General features: G+C 45.1%; 1 protein-coding gene across 1 annotated transcript in view; it reads left to right on the top strand.

The window, feature by feature from the left end:
• The window catches only part of LOC125024372 (trichohyalin-like), a 99,108-nt gene that overhangs the window by 21,677 nt on the left and 58,991 nt on the right, over positions 1–18,440 (top strand). The window contains exons 5-7 of the mRNA XM_047612093.1: positions 495–674; positions 906–1,172; positions 8,567–8,650. Of these exons, the coding sequence (XP_047468049.1) occupies positions 495–674; positions 906–1,172; positions 8,567–8,650 (531 nt within the window). The remainder of the gene's footprint in view (positions 1–494; positions 675–905; positions 1,173–8,566; positions 8,651–18,440) is intronic.

Below are 18,440 nucleotides of genomic sequence, written 5' to 3'. Positions count from 1 at the left end.
TTTGACAAATGTTGATGTATTCCCGTTTAACTGGTACGTCTGCAGCGCAGATGCCGAACCACTGTCGATCCGCTGACACGCTCTGCGAGACGATAACTGCATGAACCGAAACAGTTTAAAGAATCTGAGACCGAGTGAAAAGACTCCTAATCCACAGAACAATGTTTGCATTTATTTCTTTTGAATTTCATTTGGCAGTTACATGTGAATTACCATAATTTTGTTTTGGATCTGGATCTGAATCTGGATTCCGTCCACTTGTACAGTCTGACAACATCACAGATTACTAAACTAAAAGTTACTAAAACCTGTTTTATGGACTAATTGAGGTAAATGATAAACTTCCATGATCACACTGAGCTCTGGAAATCTGCAAATCCGAATACAATTGCGATTGTTGTAATACATTTGTGAAGAAGTACTCAGAAGAAGTAATCTGCATAAGAAGAAGACGCAACTTCTCACGTTTCGACTCTTTTGTCTTTTTCGCTAAGGCTGCGACGCAGGTGCTGGAGAGTGGCGAGAGGCTGGTGCACCTGCAGAGCGAGCTGTCCTGTCTGCGGCGGATCCACGAAGACAGCGTGAAGGAGATCGCCGAGAAAGACGTCCGCATCACCAAACTGCGAGCTAGTGTCGAGCTGCTGCAACAAGCGGCGGCTGACGCGCACGCTCAGGTGCGCGCGGACTTACACGCACTGGGGTTGTTGTTGACACAAAATGAATCTTAACGTAAAGATGCGTCCAATCACTTTGTGTCACTGGCTGTTTAAACGTATTTTTTTCCGTGTCACAGAATTGCGATGGATCTTTTTGATGTTTCAGGTTTTCCGGTACCTGATCTGTTCCACACATCGCAGGGATGTGACCGTTTCTCCCCTTTTTCTCCTTTTCATGTCCGGCTCTAGCTCTCCGAGCTGTCCGTAAGAACAAAGGAGCTGGAGGTGGAGTTGAAGGGAAAAGAGGAGGAATTGAGGCGAAATGAGAAGGAGCGGGAAATGAGAGATGAAAAGGAGCGCGGAGGAGAGGAGGAGAGGACAAAGCGGGAGCGGCGGAAGAGAGAGGAGTCGATGAGGAGGGAGGAAGAGTGGAAGGAGAGGATGGAGGAGGACAGAAAGGCCTGCGCCCAGGCTGTTAAAAAGTGGGCAGAGGAAGCGGCTATTTTGAATTCTGAAGTGAGTGCACTGACCTGCTCTACTTTTTAGTGTCGCGTGATGAAAATCAGTGAAGATACTTTTCATAAATTCCGTCGGATATCACACTGAGTAACACACCTTCATCCACCATTCAAATTTGACAAGAATAAGTTAATTATTAACACACTTTATAAGCTTAAAATGGGCTTTTTCATACTATCAGTATTTACATTTGTGTATTAAGGGTCTAACTCACAATGTCAAATGGATGCAGTTACACACACTTACACATTGTTAAAGAAAAAAACAACAAAACACTTCACCTTAATTCAGACCTCAGACACTCTCCCCCTCACACCCCCCCTCCCTCTCCTTCCTTCCATCCTGCCATCTCACCACAACCGCTCCAAATTAATCTGCAAAATATTGATTTGAGGACCAAGGGGGTGGGGTGGGGTAGGGTGGGGGGCGCACGATTGCGGCCGCATATTAATACGAGCGAGCCGCTCTTCGTCTCTCCTCTATACTTTAAGATCCTCATATCTTCATAATTGATTAATGTTCCTTTGTGAAGTGGGGATGAATAATACATTAGTGGGCCTGCTGCACCCTCAGGCTGATGAGAAAATGTTTAATTTCAGTAAATGTAGCGCTCCTTCTCTCTTTCTCTCTCTTTCATTTTTCCCCTCTCTGGTTATTTGTGAGTGGTGGAGTGTGTTTGTGAGTTCTCACTCGTGAGTTGAAGACCGGAGGAGTGCTGTTGATTTGCTTTTTTTTTTTCTTTTTTTTTTGTGTGTGCGCGCGCGTGTGTGTGTGTGTTTACCGTCGGCTTTAAGCGCACGTTAAGCATCACAAACAAAAGGCGGCGTCTCCATTTGCAAACACGGGCAAAAAAAAACGAATGGGTGGAATCGTCTCGGGCGGCGTCGTTCCATTAACCGACGCGACTTCGAGAGCGGCGTCACTTTTACGAGCCGCTCGAAAAAAAGAGGAGAATCCTCTCCTTTGGACGTTTCTGCGCACGTTGCGTCATTATGCCCCTTGCAAACGTCGGCTGCTGCGTTATCAGCCGGCAATCAGCGAGGGCACGCGAAACGCGCCCGTGAACCCACCTGATGCGAACAAGTGCCCTCCTCTGCAGCCCGGAGCTTGACGCTGGGAGCTTGACATTTGTCAGCCGCCGCTGACTGGCACAGCCTGGCTCCACTCAGCTCATCTGGTTAACAATGCTAATTATGCTAATCAGAAGCCTAATGATAATGATGAGTGGGTTAAGAGCTACGGCATTGTGAGCCTTGTGTGTGTGTGTGTGTGTGTGTGTGTGTGTGTGTGTGTGTTTGTGTGAGTGTTGGTGGGGGAAGCATGAGGAGGGGGGCCCTGTCTGGCACCTGATGGTGAGCATCTGTGTGTGCAGAATAGATAAACGACGAACGCGCACACACCACCACGAGCCTCGCTTCATGCCTACTTAGCTTTGCTTCATTTTCATTTGAACTTATGCCAATGATGGAGGGGATCCATACACGCGCGCAGCTTCATAAATACCCACAGAGGGCTAATTGAATAAATAATACTTATCCGTTAACAAGGATCCTAATTAGTTATGCTAATCAGCCTAGATAACCCAATTAACCCCATAGAGTGAGGCCTCCTCTGTGTGTTTATACGTGGGTGTGGATTTCTATGCCTGAGAGCGTATCAGAGACACTTAAGAAAACACATTTGCCTAATTAGTTTTCGATGACATAGACAAGCATTTATGTTTTTCCATGTCCTTATTCTCCCGCTTTTGTCTGGAAGGTAATAGGCTTTGCACGCCAAAGGAAATCAGCGCTATTGAATCCATATAAACAGCGTTTATGCTCTTGCTCTCGCATATGTGCGCACATCTGCATTTACACGTACCCCCGTCTGCCTTCCGCCGGCCTAGATCCACACGGACATGTATATTTTTACAACTATTATGGTAGTTTAAACAGAGTGTGTATTTGTTCAGAGAATGTCTGCCTGTTCCATTAGTTTATGTCCTTGGAAATACAATTTGGCCTCAAGTTCTCTCCGTTTATTTAAAACCTTCAGTCAGCGTTCCCCTCCTAATAGTGAGCCGTGTTTCCTCTCGTTTAGCTCCGCCACTCATTATCCGGGCCATGTGGAAGAGACAATGTTTAGAGAGGGGAGAGAGGGAGGGAGAGACTTGGAGAGGGACACGGGGAGAGAGGGAGAACGAGGGCGAGAAAGTGAATAAAAACGAGAGCAAACCAGAAAGAAAGAGACAGAGGGGGATTAATGAGTGACTGAAAGAAAGAGAATGTAGATTGTCTTTGAACGTGACCACAGCTGCTTTTGCTTCTAATGAATGGTGAGGAGAAAGAGGGGAGGGAGACACCCAGACAAGACCGGCTTTGTTGCGCCTATGCCAGAGAGAGAGAGAGAGAGAGAGAGTGAGAACACAGCAGATTTATGTCTTACAGGAAGTCTCCCAGATTTGTGGTGTCGCAAACCGCCTACTCCGAGTCGACTGCACGCTCTGGCTTTTAATTAATAGACAGTTTAAGTTTCTGCGCGTGCACTCCGAGCGTATGTTTGTTTGCATTCAGTGCTCTTCTGGTGTCTGCCTGCCCGCGTGGCATGTGCCTTTCTTTTTCAGCATTTAGGCACGCAGATGATCATGTGGTTTGTAGATCCGAATTGGCCTTGACAGCGTAGCACCCATCTGCTCTTCTAGTCTGGTGTGTGTACGTCTGACAGTGGCACGCTTTTAATTAGAGTGACGCCATCAGAATAGTTTCACTCGAGGATAAGAGTCGCATTGTGTGTCGAAAGCCCAGAGAGGAGCCCTTTAAGAGGGGCAACAGAGGAATATTTCACTCATCTGACAAGACCTGTCAGCTACATGCTATCTGTTTGTCCTCATGTCTGTTTTTATTTACGTGTGCTAGCGTTGGTTTAGCTTTTAGAACATTTCCAGGTCTATCCATTTTTTTTTTTTTTTACAACAAATAAGATATTAAACGCTACGCCCACCCTTAGCATTAGGCCATGGCACCTTTGCTAATGTGCTAATGGAATTCACCGTGGTGAGCTTAACTGTGGAGCTTAATGTTCAAAGCCTGCACTTTTGTAATGGGAAGACCAAACAGTAGATGCTGCGCAGTACAGGTCATGAAGTGAGGGGGGGGGCTAATATTAGCTCGTGCTCACATCAGCTGAGTCATCTCCTCTGTGTCCTTGGCTTATTAACTGATTTAAGACTGATTAGATCAGTCTTGCACGAACATGCACGGGCACGCATACACGCCCGAATTTGAATATCAAAATGGAATTGCTTGACCAGTGAAAACGAGATTAATTCCGAAATGTTTGCATCAAGGTGTGGGTAAAACAGATGACCGCGCATATTTTTAATGCATCCTGCAGCATTTAAAGCCATTTATGACATTAACTAAAGCTCATGTTATGCAAAGGCATTGTGCAAGTCAAAGCCACTTATGTTGAGAATACGTGATGCTCCCCTTTTTTTTTCTCCTTCGCCTTGATTTGACTTCATGAGATCATCAGCATAGGTATTGATTTTGCACTCCATTAGATGGAGTTTTACCACATGTACCTCCTTTTTTTTTATGAAGAATGAGGTAGCGCTGTGACTGTAATTTCCGTGTCCGTTTCGTCACATGCAGACATACTTCAGAGATGCTGATGCGAAGAGACTGAAAAAATACTTTTACATGGACGCAGTGACCCACTCGCCACACTACAGCTCTTTCCAAGCCCACTTATTACTTGTAAATGTACCTTCATCTAGCTTTGCCAAGGTTGTGTAAACAGATTAGACATTGCTCTGCTACCAAGAAATGCCACAAATAGCTTTTTCCTCTCTGTAGTCTCCAGAACCTGTCAAGAAATTGCACTGTAACCAGGTCTAATCTCCTGACAACCTAACAGCTTTGAGGGTGATGTACTGTACATTTGGCACGTAAACCGCCCACATCCTCGCTTTGAAAAATCATCTCGATTATATCGTTGTTGTGGTTGATGTGAGAACCCATTGCACCGTTGTTTCTTCCCATTTGAATGTGTTGCGCGCTCCTGCCGTAAGCTGTGTTATCGTTCCCGGAACACGATGTTACACTTTCACACAGCTGTCCTGGTAAATCAGAGGAAGTTGTTTTGGCGCGCGTTCAAGTTAGTTAGTCGGCCAGTGCATAACTTACGCCGGTGTGCGCTCCCCGCGAAAGGACCGAGCGCCTCCACCTCTCCCTCCGTCTGTGTGCGTCTGTGACACTCTCCCTCTCGACATGTTAATTCCTCTCCTCCCTGTTGTTGTCATGCTTCCACCAGCAGTGTCTGCACCGGGGAGACGAAGACATATCGGTGTTAATGAAAAGCCCTCCTAAACTATCCTCCCCGCATGAATGTTTAAACATGCTTGTCATAACATTCATTCGCTCACACGTGACAGCTAGCATCTGCGGCTGCCTTGCTCGCCCTCAATATTTTATCATACCATCTCCCCTAACCCCACGCTAGCACAATGGCTGTGTGTTAGCAAACTGAATTATAATGACTCAAAAGAGGGCCGTGTTCAGACTCACTGCCAGAGCAGGCCATACATAATGGATTCAGAAACACCATAGGTCTCATAACGGTACAATTAGTCGGCCTTAAATATAAAAAGGAATGAAGGGAGGCTAAATGAAGCGTGTTTTGTTGTACGAAAAGATGAGAAGAGAAATCTAAACAAGCCGGCAAGAAAGAAGAGAAGCAAAAACAGAAGGTGAGGGGAAACTGTGTGACGGAAGGGGGAGAGTAGAAAAGTAGAAGAACAAAGAAAGAAAAGGAGGACTCCTCATGCCCATATACAGTATTCTATTCAGAAGTCCCATAACGCTGCAGGTCAGCAGTTGTGACCTTGGCAGTTTTGACAGAAATGATTCACCATGGTAACGGCTGGTCTGCAACCCTCGGTCCACCCCCGCACCCCTCATCACTCCCCAGCCTCCCTCACTGCCTCTCTGCCAATTTGATTGGATGCACAATTGAAATGTCATGCCTCAGCAAAACGCATGCACACGCGCCAGATCAACCAGACTGAAAGACGGATGAAAGAGCAGGAGATGTTGTACACGAGAAAATGCGGGGAGGTGGGAGATAAAAGTGACACATTATACGAGGAGAAGGGTTTCGGCTTTGAGCTTTAAAACGCTCTTTGGGATTGGGAGAATGAGACTTTCAGTGCGTTTATCTGAAATCATAGTTACAGGGTTAATGTTGTGTGGTGGACAAGGGGACCCAGGCGCGGCGCATCAAAGCAGAGAGTGTAGTCATGGTCACTGAATGCAGAGTCAAATGAATATTAATGCAGAACCAATTACCTCAGGGAAATGTTGACTGTAGGCTGGCTTTGCTAACGCACACGTCTCACCTTTTGCGAAGTGGGAGCGGTAGGTGGGGAGGGGTGAGCGGGGCTGGACGGCACAGATGTATCCCTCCTAACAAGCCTCTCTATCCTCGCTAAAACAGAATTGTCCAGCACACAGCTCCTCCTATTCCCGTCTCCTCTCCTTATTTCACCTAGATGCAAACAGCAATTTCTGACGAATAAATTCTTCAGCAGCGCCTGTGGCTATGTGAGAGTTAATATAAGTGGCACACTTGACAGCGCTGTTTGTTCTTTAAAGATTTGATAAGCAGCGAAAAATAATATATTTTTATTAAAATGAGCCTGTAACCCTTTATGGGGCAAGGGACCATATATGGTAACTACTGCACATTTTAAATTTTAAACAACGTTCTCAGGTCCACTTCTGCATGAAGTATAACTACTTTATTAGGTACCATGCAGAATCAATGTTATGTTTTAATGGTCTAAATCACAGGTCTTCAAGAGGGGGTCCAGGACCCCTAAGGGGTCCGCGGGGGTACTGCAGGGGGGGTCGCAACATTTTTTTGGTTGATTAGATATTTTTATATATTTTCTTTAAATACACATTAATATGAATTCAACATAATTTAGTAAAGAGATAAATGTAGGCAGAAGACTTTCAATCAACACTTCACTCAGTCAGCGATACAGGAGCTGTCTCAATAGCGCACAGTTCCACACAGAGCTCAACACTGAAAGCAAAATGATTATAAACATGTATATTTATAAATGGCACTAGGCCGAGTTTAATATAGAACACATACGTAATGTCTCCATCAGTTTGGGGGTCCTTGACCTGAGAAACATTTAAGACCCCTGGTCTAAATACATTTGTTTACCACTTAAAGCCCAGGAACCATATATGGTAAATTAATTTACATTCATTTTCTCCATGAAAATTAAAAAAAAAATAATAATAATAATAATTCCCCAAAAGTAAAGAAGTGCCCTAGGGCTGAAATTTTGATTTTCCAAGTATTTCAATAAGTGCCCTATAAAGGATTACGCTCATTTAGATTAATTTTCTTTATTTGTTTATCACTCAGGAGCTCTGACAATGACAGAAGTCTCCTCTTCTTTCACTGCACTACGTTTTTTGGGGGGTCTGTGATGGTGACTTTTCTTCTATCTGCACAGTGCAGCACTGCGCGGCGCAGCTCTCTAGCTGCCGCCGCTGATCTGCATAAGTGACTGTGCCACACTTAAAGCCCCTTCTAAATCAGTGTTAAAGCCTTGATAATAGACCCCACTGACCAATTGATTGGCCTTCATATGTTTACAGCTCACTTTAATTGCCTCAAAAATACCATTTATCAGCCATGTGTGTCCATGTATGCACGCGTGTGTGTGTGCAAGCGTGCCTGTCCATCGACAAAAAGGCCTATTGATTTATCAGCATCTGGATTTGTCCCGTTCACCATACATAAAACCCCTGCGTATGTGCTGTTCAAAATGGGAAATGGCCCCATTGATTCCCTTAAGTTGGAGCCCAAATGCTAAAGATTTTTGGATAAGCTTTCTCATTACTTAAGCTGAAATCAATAGGGGAGAGCATGGGTCTAATGAATGAACGGGCCACAGATCAGATGGGGTGTGCTCATCCCTGGCCTGTCCTGGTCGATCTGAGTTTGTGTGCGTGTGTGTGTGAGGAAGAGGGAGAGAAGGGGAGACGGAAAGAACCTGGCTTTTTCGTAAATCGCAAACCTGCTTTTTTTTTTCATTATTATTTTATTTTCGACACTCACAGACATTCACACCGTAGGTCCATTTGTGTCGCGTTCCCTTCATTTGACTCGACACTGTTTCGCTCACTTCTATTTGTTCTGGCCCCAAATTATGCTCCAGGAGTAAGTTACAATCTCAAGTGTCTAAAACGTGCCGTGCGTCGAGCAAAATCCATATTCACGAACATGTTCAGCAAGCTTCAAAGGAGCCCGTGTGGGGATTTTTTTTAACATTTCTCTGTGTCGTGTTTATAGTTTTTCATCACCCACTCTCGGTCTTTCTGTAGCTGGAGGTCAGCAGGAAGCAGGTGGAGCGGCAGAGCAGACAGTTGTCGGAGTTTCACCAGAAGGAGGAGACACTTCTCTGTGAGGTACAGTGAAAAATTACAAGAACTTTACAAACACGCACACACACACACACACATACGGGAAATAACCCAGGATTCATACACCAAATACACAGCATTTACAAACAAAATCTAAATCTGCATGGGAATGTAAAATGTGCGTCCGGCAGCCAGCCGGTGAAACCAAAAAAATGTAGCGCGCGCACGCTCACACCGAGAGTCAACTACCCCTCCCAACCGTAGTCCCTTTGGCTGACTTTTTGGTCTTTCCACTTTCCATTCTTTCCACTCTTTTGAAATATCAAAACGACGCAGAGTGGTATATCTCGGGGAAAATTGTCTTTGGCCGAGTGTGCAGACGCCCCCTTTCAGAGTGAATTTACCAGACAACTGCCGGAGTAAAGAGTTTCACTCTGTGGTCTGGCCGGCTCGCGGAATGAACTACATTAATTAGCCGCAGCCGATATTTGCAGCCAGTTGTCATTTTCGGGGCTAAAAACGAAGAAGCAGCCGGCTAAAAAATGAGCGCCCTGGAGACATTTAAAGTTACTGTAGTTATTAAATAGCACATGCATGTGGAGCGGGGCTATTTAGGGAAACGTGGCTTTCGGACGAGACGGAACAATCGATGAGTAGCGCACATCACAAATATCAATAATGAACGACGCTGCGGTACTTATCCCTAACCAGCCCAATTTTCAAATAGTAAACTCCCTGTCCCTTCCCTTCACTCTCCTCCAAGGTGTCCCGCCTACTCAACTCATAAATATGGAAGGCAAAAGATGATGAGATTCACGGACAAGAAAGGAATCAAAATCTATTGTAGCGTGTCCTTTTCCCCGTGTAAAGTTTGGATTAAATGTCACACATTAGCATGTGAACTTTTAAATGAGCTTGTTTGCTCTCCACGGTGTGGGGCATGTAAATACCCATCTTGAGTATGGAATGGGGATTGCTTAGTTGAGAGAGGGGGGATTGGCGGCATCACAAGAGTTGGAGGGACACATTTGAGGGTTGCACTGGCAATTAGGCCGCGGCAGGGGACTGGAGCACCAAACAGGTCTATTGACTGGTTGGGTCCGGCCGGTGTTCCACACCTGAAAGTGGCAGATGGGAACGCTCCCTGACGGCCGTGACATCTACTGATTTCGGGGAAAGTGATGATTGACAGGCACTCCCGAAATGAGATGAGTGACACGGGCTGTCAGGCTGAATCCACTCCTGGGCATGTGTGACTGGAGAAGAGAAATATGCATGCGCGAGTATTCAGGAATGCGGGTAAACATCGTAAATTCGGTGCGGCGCGGCTCTGAGGCACGGTTCAGCGGATCAGCTGCTGAAATTTTAATGCAACTTAAAATTGATGCTGTTGTTTTATCGTGTTTTTAATATTTAACTTAAGATTTAAACTATACGTGCGTGAATCGGTTTCACGTCAACGAGAAGTCAGACGGAAGATTAGGGGTTGATGTCACGGCAGCAGCGTGTGTGTAACCGAGCACAATTATACATGTGCATGTCTCTTTTTCACTGCCTATCATTCTCTTTGTTTTAAAATGTGCGGCCACTTATTTATTGACATAATTTCCTCTCGGTGAAGAGCCCGTGTCTATAAAGCACATTAAAATCATATTGCAATCTCTGCTAACCCAGGAGCAGTGTCATTGTTCTATTATACCCACTGAACAACGGCATCCCAGCCTGTTTATCAATCCAATATCTCATAATGTGCTCTCTGCCTGGTCATTTTGAATATAAAAAGATCTCATACTGGTATTGTACCGTATTTCCTATATTTAGTATTAATCTCGTGTACTGACATGAATCTGACACATCCAATATGATATTTGATTAGTTGTTTTTTTTTTTTTTGTTTGTTTGTTTGTTTCATAGTCTCCAGGTGATATTGGATACATGTGCCGGGCTGGTATTATGTTGGCTGTTTCATCTGGGTATAAAAATGATTTAGTGTGTGCTCAGCACGCAGTGTCATTGACTAGCTTTAATTTCACTGCAAGGGTGGGCTTTATTACTCTGCTACTCTCCGAGTGTGTGTGTGTGTGTGTGTGTGTGAGAGAGAGATTGTTCCTCCATATTTATGTGTGTGTTTTCATGCTCATAAACGTAGCATGCCACACCTGCGCACACGCATGCAGTTGTGTGCGATGGCAAGAAAATTATATGAACTATTGGGACTGAGTTTTCTGCATTAACTGGTCGTAAAGTGTCACATGAACTTCATACGGGGGACAAAGATGAAAGCACAATGTGCTTCACCTAACAAACAATACAAACCCATCAGATGTTAAGACAACCTTCCTAATGTTGTGTTGGTCTCCTTGTGGACGTGGGCCTTCTGAGGGTGTCATGTGTCGTGTGGTGACATAGCGTTGTTAGTGGGGGCTTTTGGGTCCTATGTGTTGAGGGGTGGGGCCACAGATACTTGACCAGTTTGCGATCTAGTGCGTATGTCTTCAGCAGGTGGACCGCGACATCTAGGGAGCCCGTGCAGATACTGCTGGGGGGTTGCAAAATCTTTGGTTGATAACACGTTCTTATGTATTTTTTTAATTTTTCCCCACAATTTTCCCAACATATTTCAGTAAATGGAGGTAGAAGATGTTATCTTTCAGTTAGCACCGAGTTTAATATAGAGCACGTTGTAGGTAGGGACTTAATCTCTCCATCAGTTTTTGCCCCTGATCTAGTGAATTTGGAGGATAGATCAACACCTTGTGTTGTTTTTCATGTTTTCTGACTTGTTCTTAAACTGTTTTTTGTGTGTGTGTCAGTCTGCTGCCATCAAGGAGTGTCATTGCTATGGGGTGGGGGTGCCTGGTCCGGTCTAGTTGGGTGGTACGTGTCTGAGTAACATCCACACAAATGCCAGGTCCTACAGTTTCTCAGTAGAACATTGAATTGTCACAAGATGGTCAGTGTTATTTCCTTCTCCTGTTAGTACTTGCCACAAACGGGAATGTGGTTTCAAAAGCTGTTATTTTTTTCAGTCATTCTCAAGTAGATGTACCGCCACCAACCCACCTTCTACAGTGTTTCATCTGGTAGACAGTGACCCTGCGATTAGCCCGAACAAATCCAATAAAACCCATGAAGATTCAGTGAAGCTGACCGGACCCAGAGGCCGCAAAAAAAATAGCATAGCCCCCCCTCCCTCTGCACATCATCCTCCCAAACAGTTCAGCATTCCTTTCATCAGTCCAGAATACATTTTCTTCTTCGCGCACGTCGGTGTTTTTGTTTCAGAGGAGCCTCGGCTACATCTGCGGTGCCCTGCCGTCAACGCCGAGCTCCACGAAACCGTGTAATGTGGTTTGCATATCGTGGACTGATGTTAATCGACGCCAGTGATTCATTTAAAGCCCCCATGAAATCGCATTCCATTTTTATGTGTTTTTAAAAACGCTGGAGTGTAGGTGACTTACAGTGTGAATCATGCCATGTAGAACAGCTGCAGGTTTTGGCATTTCACAGTTTATCATTTCTTGGAAAGTAGTTGATGACTCATCCTGCACTCGGGCGCGTACAGTGTATGTCCCTGCCTCCAACTGCCTCTCCCCTTCAGAGCCGTCCTTCTCTCCATGTAACATGTACGGGCGGCTTTCTTTGTAGGGGTTTGTTTTTGCAAAAACCCACTGAAATATGAAACAAGTGACACTCTAAAGCAACGTTTTTCAGGCGAAGGACTCCCAAACTGTTTAGCTTAGCTACTACCATTAAGTAGGGACCCCCTAGCTGCTATATGTGTTCTATATTAAACACGTCCTAGTGCTATTTCTAAATATATATTATTAGATCAGTGTGTAATATGCAGCCCCGTGATTGGCTCAGCAGCGATGGGGGCGGGGCCTACTGTGTACAAGGGGCTTAGATTGACAGGTTTAGTGTGGCTGTGTGTGAAACTGTGCGCTGTTGAGACAGCTCCTGTGTCGCTGAATGAATGATTGAAAGAAAACCTCTTCCACCTCCATTTATCCCTTTGCTAAAATGTGTTGGATTCATATTAATGTGTATTTAAACAAATTTAAATTTGTGGGGGGGGGTTAAAAAATATATAAAAATGTCTAATCAACCAAACATTTTGTGACCCCCTTGCAGTACTCTCGTGAACCCCCTTTTGAAGACCTATGCTCTAAAACTTAAAGTCCCTGTTTTGTGTTTCTTTTGTAGCCTCGCTGAATTATATATTTGCACAGAACCATCAAAGCTGCGGTTAAAACATAAGTCAAAAAAACATATTTGTCCACCTTTGTAGAAAAAAATGCCAGTGCAACAGCCATCATGAAACACCGCGTCGATCTATTTTCCTTATTGATCCGACCCTATTATAATACGAATTTATGCTTAAATTAAGAAAAATCTCCTAAGGGCAGACTTGCCGCCTCTTCAGCATGTAATTATAATTTAATGGAAAAACTGTAGTAATCCGACACTTGGGCCCAGCGCCCGCATCTCACCGGGGCCAAACCGGTGGTCCCGGCGCAAGAAACAGAGAGAGCCCCACTTTGCCGTGACAAACCTTACTTCTGATCAAATGCTACAGAGCCATAATCATGTTTGTGCCACTGAATTCTTTAACCTTTCCATGACCCCGCTGAATGCCAGCGGCCCAATCACAGAACCTAATTGAATCTGCTCGGCGGCGCGCCCCCCCCCCCGACTGATGAAAAAATAAAATTGGAGGTGAAAAATGAATACAGCAGTAGAGGGGGAGAGAGAGAAAGAGAAGAGGGAGGTGATGCTGGTGGTGGAGGTGGTGGAGGTGGTGGGGTGTGGGGGGGTGGGGGGGGGCCACGTTGCAGTTTTACAAATACGTCCTCGTAAACACACACCCGGACACGTACACACAGTCACACCTTTTTCAATCCTGCAGGAGAACGGGGAGTGGGAAATGACAGAGAGAGAGATGGAGATGAAGGGAGAGAGAGGCTGGGCCCAGGTTTCTCATTACCCCCCTGGCCTATTTGGAGAGGATATTCCTATAAGATAATCTGATTTATTTGCAATTTTCCTTTAAGCGGCTTAGTGTTTACCTCCAAGATTAATATTTTTCTCTGTTATTAATATCAGACTGTAATTAGGAGTGATGTGTCTCGCTCTGCACCGTTCCCTGGCCGCCAGGCAGCTGGCTGGATGAAACTCTTGCCGCGACTCACTTGTTGTGATCTCGTTTTCGCGACACACACACACAAAAAAAAAAAATAAAAAAAAATAAAATACACAAAACGCACAAGAAAAGAGATGGAAGTTTTAAAAAGGAGGAAAGAGACTGCGGGGCGGGGATGCAGAATTACAATACCTGCCTCCGTGTCTGAGGCTGTGTGTGTGTGTGTGTGTGCGTGAGCGGCGGGTGTGGGTACAGGGCGGTACAAATAGAGTGTGTTTCCTCGGTTATATGTGTGTGTTTGTGTGACAGTGTGATGGTCCCCTCTGATTGATAAGGTGTCTGCGCCGGCTGCAGATTGCTCTTGCTGATTGCTTCTGAGAGCTCCAGCTGATTTATAATCAGAGCAGGATGAAGGATTGTGCTGTGGATTGCTTATCTGTTTACCCCCCTCACAACATAAACTGACAAATTATCATGTTGGACGCACGCGCGCGGGAACACACCAGCGCGCGTGCGCGCGCGAGGGATGCAGGAAAAAAAAGGCGAAATAATGCGGACGTTCTTATTAAACGCGCGGCCTCGCGAACGCGCGCCGGCTTCACTCATCAGCGCAGTCATTTTTCCATGATTGCTTAAAAGAGCGCAATCAGTCTCATTTGTTTACATGTGCAAATGTCAATATCATATATAAGTCAAGTTAAGTTGCAATTAACTTGTTTTATGCGGTTAGGTTTTTGATTTGCTCCACTCCAGAAAACCGTCTGGATGCTTCTCCGCCAATGATCAATGATTGTGGGGGATTTTTTATTTTTTTTGTGTGTGTGCGTTCTGTTTTTCTTTCCCACTTTTTACAGTGTTTTACACCTCCTGCTATGCCTGACGTGTAACTGCACTGCCATATGGATAATCGCATCCCTGATGTATGCACTGTAGCAACATGGGCCTATGCACCGATCAGCCGCAACATTAAAACCACTGCCAGGTGAAGGTGAACTGAATAACACTGATCATCTTCTGAGATGATGCAATGTTTTGTTTTTTTCTTTTGAACCTGGCATTCGTGTGGATGTTACTTAGACATGTAGCACCCACCTACACCAGACCAGGCACCCCCACACCATAGCGATGACACTCCTTCATGGCAGCAGGATGCAGCCTGACACAAGGTGCAGAACCTGGTTTCCACATTCACTAGATCCCAAACTGATCAAGTGTCTGCGGGATGATCCCTCCCCCCTCAACCCATAGCACCCAAAGGCCCCCGCTACCAACATCCTCCTACCAGACACCACCAGGTCACCCTCAGACCATCCATGTCCGTTCTCCGATGAGCCACAGCCGTTTTGGAGGCACAAGGGAGACCCACGGAATATCAGTGGCCATAATGTTGTGGCTGATCATTGCATGCGTCACACAAAGCGGCGCGTGAACCGGTTTTTACCTGCGTTTGTTGAGTCTGATCAGGTTTAAAATATCATGTTAGTATGCTATGAGTAAAATAGGTGTTTGTTGTTTTTGATTTAGAGGCTGGCACATTATGTGAGACTAATTCCACTTGGCAAGCTCGAGTACAAGCCAGCAGCTTTAAACGCTGACAGGTTTTGTATGCCCTATGGCACTGTGACAGCTCTGTGAGAGAGAGCGAGAGAGCGAGCGTGTGTGCGCGTGTGTGTTTGTGCGCGACTGTGTGTGTGTGTGTCCTTCTGTCTTTCCCTTCTTTTCCCAATCTCACCTGTCTGCCTGATTATGCGTTACTTTCCTCCCGTTTCACCGCAGCTGTTTGTAAATGCACAATGACAGAATGACGAAAGAAGCACAAAAAACACAAAGTGAAGGAGCGCGCGAGATACGGACGGACGCACGCACGCACGCACTCGCACGCGCACGCATACACTGACGAATGGCAGCAATTAGATGGGGAAACCAAGCATGTGAGGACAGAGGAGCGCTGAGGGGCTGCGACCACTGTATGGAACGTGCGCGTTGTGTGTGTTTGTCCGCATTCGGAAGGTTTTTTATCCTTCTAATGGACCATCCATCTACCTAAATATCAACACTGTCTCGTGTGTCACCGGACAGCGGCTGCGGTGGGGCGCAGTTGGTCGCCGGACGTTCACATTTGCGGCCAAGGACCAAATAGGAAAACAACAACAACAACAACAAAAAAAAAAAAAGATCTGGATTAGAACATTGTACTGTTATAATTAATTGCTCATGGGACCAAAGCTGCAGCAGAAATGCCTGAGTATTTGGCAGTAGACACACTTGTGCACAAATATATTAGGAAACGGTACAGACAGGAAAAACTGTTTCTAATTTCTGCCGTGCTCCGAGTCCATGTCTGCCTACTAATTTGATAAACCCGCTGACCTTGAGCCTTTGTTCAGCCTCTGTTCTTCCATTCTCCTCCGATTGGAAGAATAACCTTCCAACTCCAGCCGGGGCAGCAGTCACTTCTCATCTTCCCCCCTTTTTAACGCGAGAATTCATCTTTTCAAGACATTCCTCACAGCAGCCGCCCCCTCTCCGAATTAATCATCCCGATGTGCTCGATTGCCATCTAATAAACAGTGTCTGTCCTCACCTGCTTCTGTAACTTTCCCCGTTTTATTTAATATTTCACCGGCTTTTACTTACGTGTCACGACATACATAATGTACAGGTAATTCCGTCTTGTCTCTTAATCATTCCGGGGCCACAAGGGACATAAAATATATATATATATATATATATATAATTTTTTTATTTTTTTTCCCCAGCTTCAGAGCTAGATGAGATGCTGCTGAATTGCATATTTAAAAGTCATAAGTTACTCTTGTAATAAAAACTGAGTCAAACCAAGCCAGATTCAGTTGTATAAAAAGATTTGAGTCACATTGTAAAAATACTTAATTAGTTAATAATGTTATATGTGGAGCTGCGTGCAGCTTTTCTTTGGACTAACTCACATTGACTAGACCAGCGACTTGTTTCCCAGGCTTTACAGCTGCGAAGAGAGCCACGCAGAATTTCCAACTTTCCGAAAACATATCATACGTCTGTCAGTTTTTTTTTTCTCTTATTTAAAGCGTTTAACGGAGGCTTGGATGTGCGTGAGAGCACATTTATGCGTGTTTGCGTTATTAACAGTTTTTCCCTCAACTTTTTCGTGCTCCTGATTTATTCTCCCCTCTGTGGGAATGTGCAGGTTTTACCAGCAGGTGTGCGTGTGTGTGTGTGTGCATGCGTGTGTAGATTTTTATTTTATTTTTTTATTTATAACCTGCGGAGACGTGTGCGTGAGACGCAGCCACTGATGAATTACTTCACTTCTGATTGCTTACATCACAAATCATCCCCATATTATAAGCCTTCTCATGCAAATAAGCGGCGCTGTGTGTGCGAGCGTGAGAAGAGAGTGAGAGTGCAGAATAAAACAAACTGTTATTTACATATAGACTAAATGGCCACCATGAGTTCATATATATATATATATGTAGCACGTGTATAGAATCTGTGTATATTATGAATGAGTGAGTAAGTGTATGTGTGTGCGCGCGCTTGTGTGGTAACCCTGTATCGCTGGCAAGCTCATTTCTCTCAGAAATCAAAGTTAAATGGGTCATCTATCATGAGAATATGTGACTGGGACTCTTGTCTCTGCCATGCTCAGCGTGCGTGTGTGTCTGCGTGTGTGTGCGCGCGTGTGTGCCCTGCGCACAAACGCAAGGTGTGCGGCGCGAGAGCAGCGTGTGCGTGCTTCTGCAGCTGCACACGGCGACTGAGCGTGTGTGTGTGTGTGTGTGTGTATGTGGCGGCCACTTGTCTTTGCCTATGCTATGATTAATGGTTTACATTGGGCTGTTCAGCCATGCATGTTTCTTGGTTTATCGTTTTATGCTGTCTCCAATTAAAGCTCCATAACTTGAGTGATGGCTTCACGCCAGTGTCCATCAATAGGGGCCATCAGCGGCCTCATGCATTGAGGATATGGAAGCCACACACTAACTAATATCCTCTTGTGTCAGAGCCAGTGGGCACTCTCGAGTGTGCGCGTGTGAAAGTATGGACGCGCGCGCGCGCGCGCGCGCAGAAAGTAAGAATTGATTTGAACTGATCTATCTCTTCAAGTGAATGCAGGTTCAACATTTTTATTAAAACAAATTAATTGTTATTTTTTTTTGTCTAATCAATAATCAATCGCTTAATAATCCTTAACTTTTCTGTATTTGTTTATTTTTAAAGTGGAACTGAATGGGAAACTGGATTCTACGCGTGTGCGTCAGTGCAGGATTTAGCATCTTTGTATCCCTTTGTGTGTTCGCGAGTCTGTCTGTTGTGTCAGGGGAAGTGGAAGTGGAAGGGTGGCGGGAAGGAGGGGTGGGGGTACATACGTCTGGACGCGTGAGCTTGTTCATGTGTGCAGCGCGCAGGCACGCGCCGCGCAATATCATTTCACGCAATATTATTTCTCATATAGCCGTAATGACATTAGGCCCGATATGTTGATTATACTGTCGGCAAACAGCAGCCTGCTGATTGGGTTAGCATATTACCTTATATCGCATCTCTCCATTCATCCCTGTGTTTCTTTTTTTTTGTTTTTTTTTTTTTCTTTTGCTGTTGTTGTTTTCGTGTGTGTGTGTGTGCGTGTGTGTTTTTTTTTTATTGCCCTCATTTTTCCAAATCACTTCCCACTTCCCCCAGTTT

Source organism: Mugil cephalus, chromosome 18 (genome assembly GCF_022458985.1).
Source record: "Mugil cephalus isolate CIBA_MC_2020 chromosome 18, CIBA_Mcephalus_1.1, whole genome shotgun sequence".
In the NCBI taxonomy this organism is placed as follows: Eukaryota; Metazoa; Chordata; class Actinopteri; order Mugiliformes; family Mugilidae; genus Mugil; species Mugil cephalus.
This window is presented reverse-complemented; position numbering and strand designations above follow the sequence as displayed.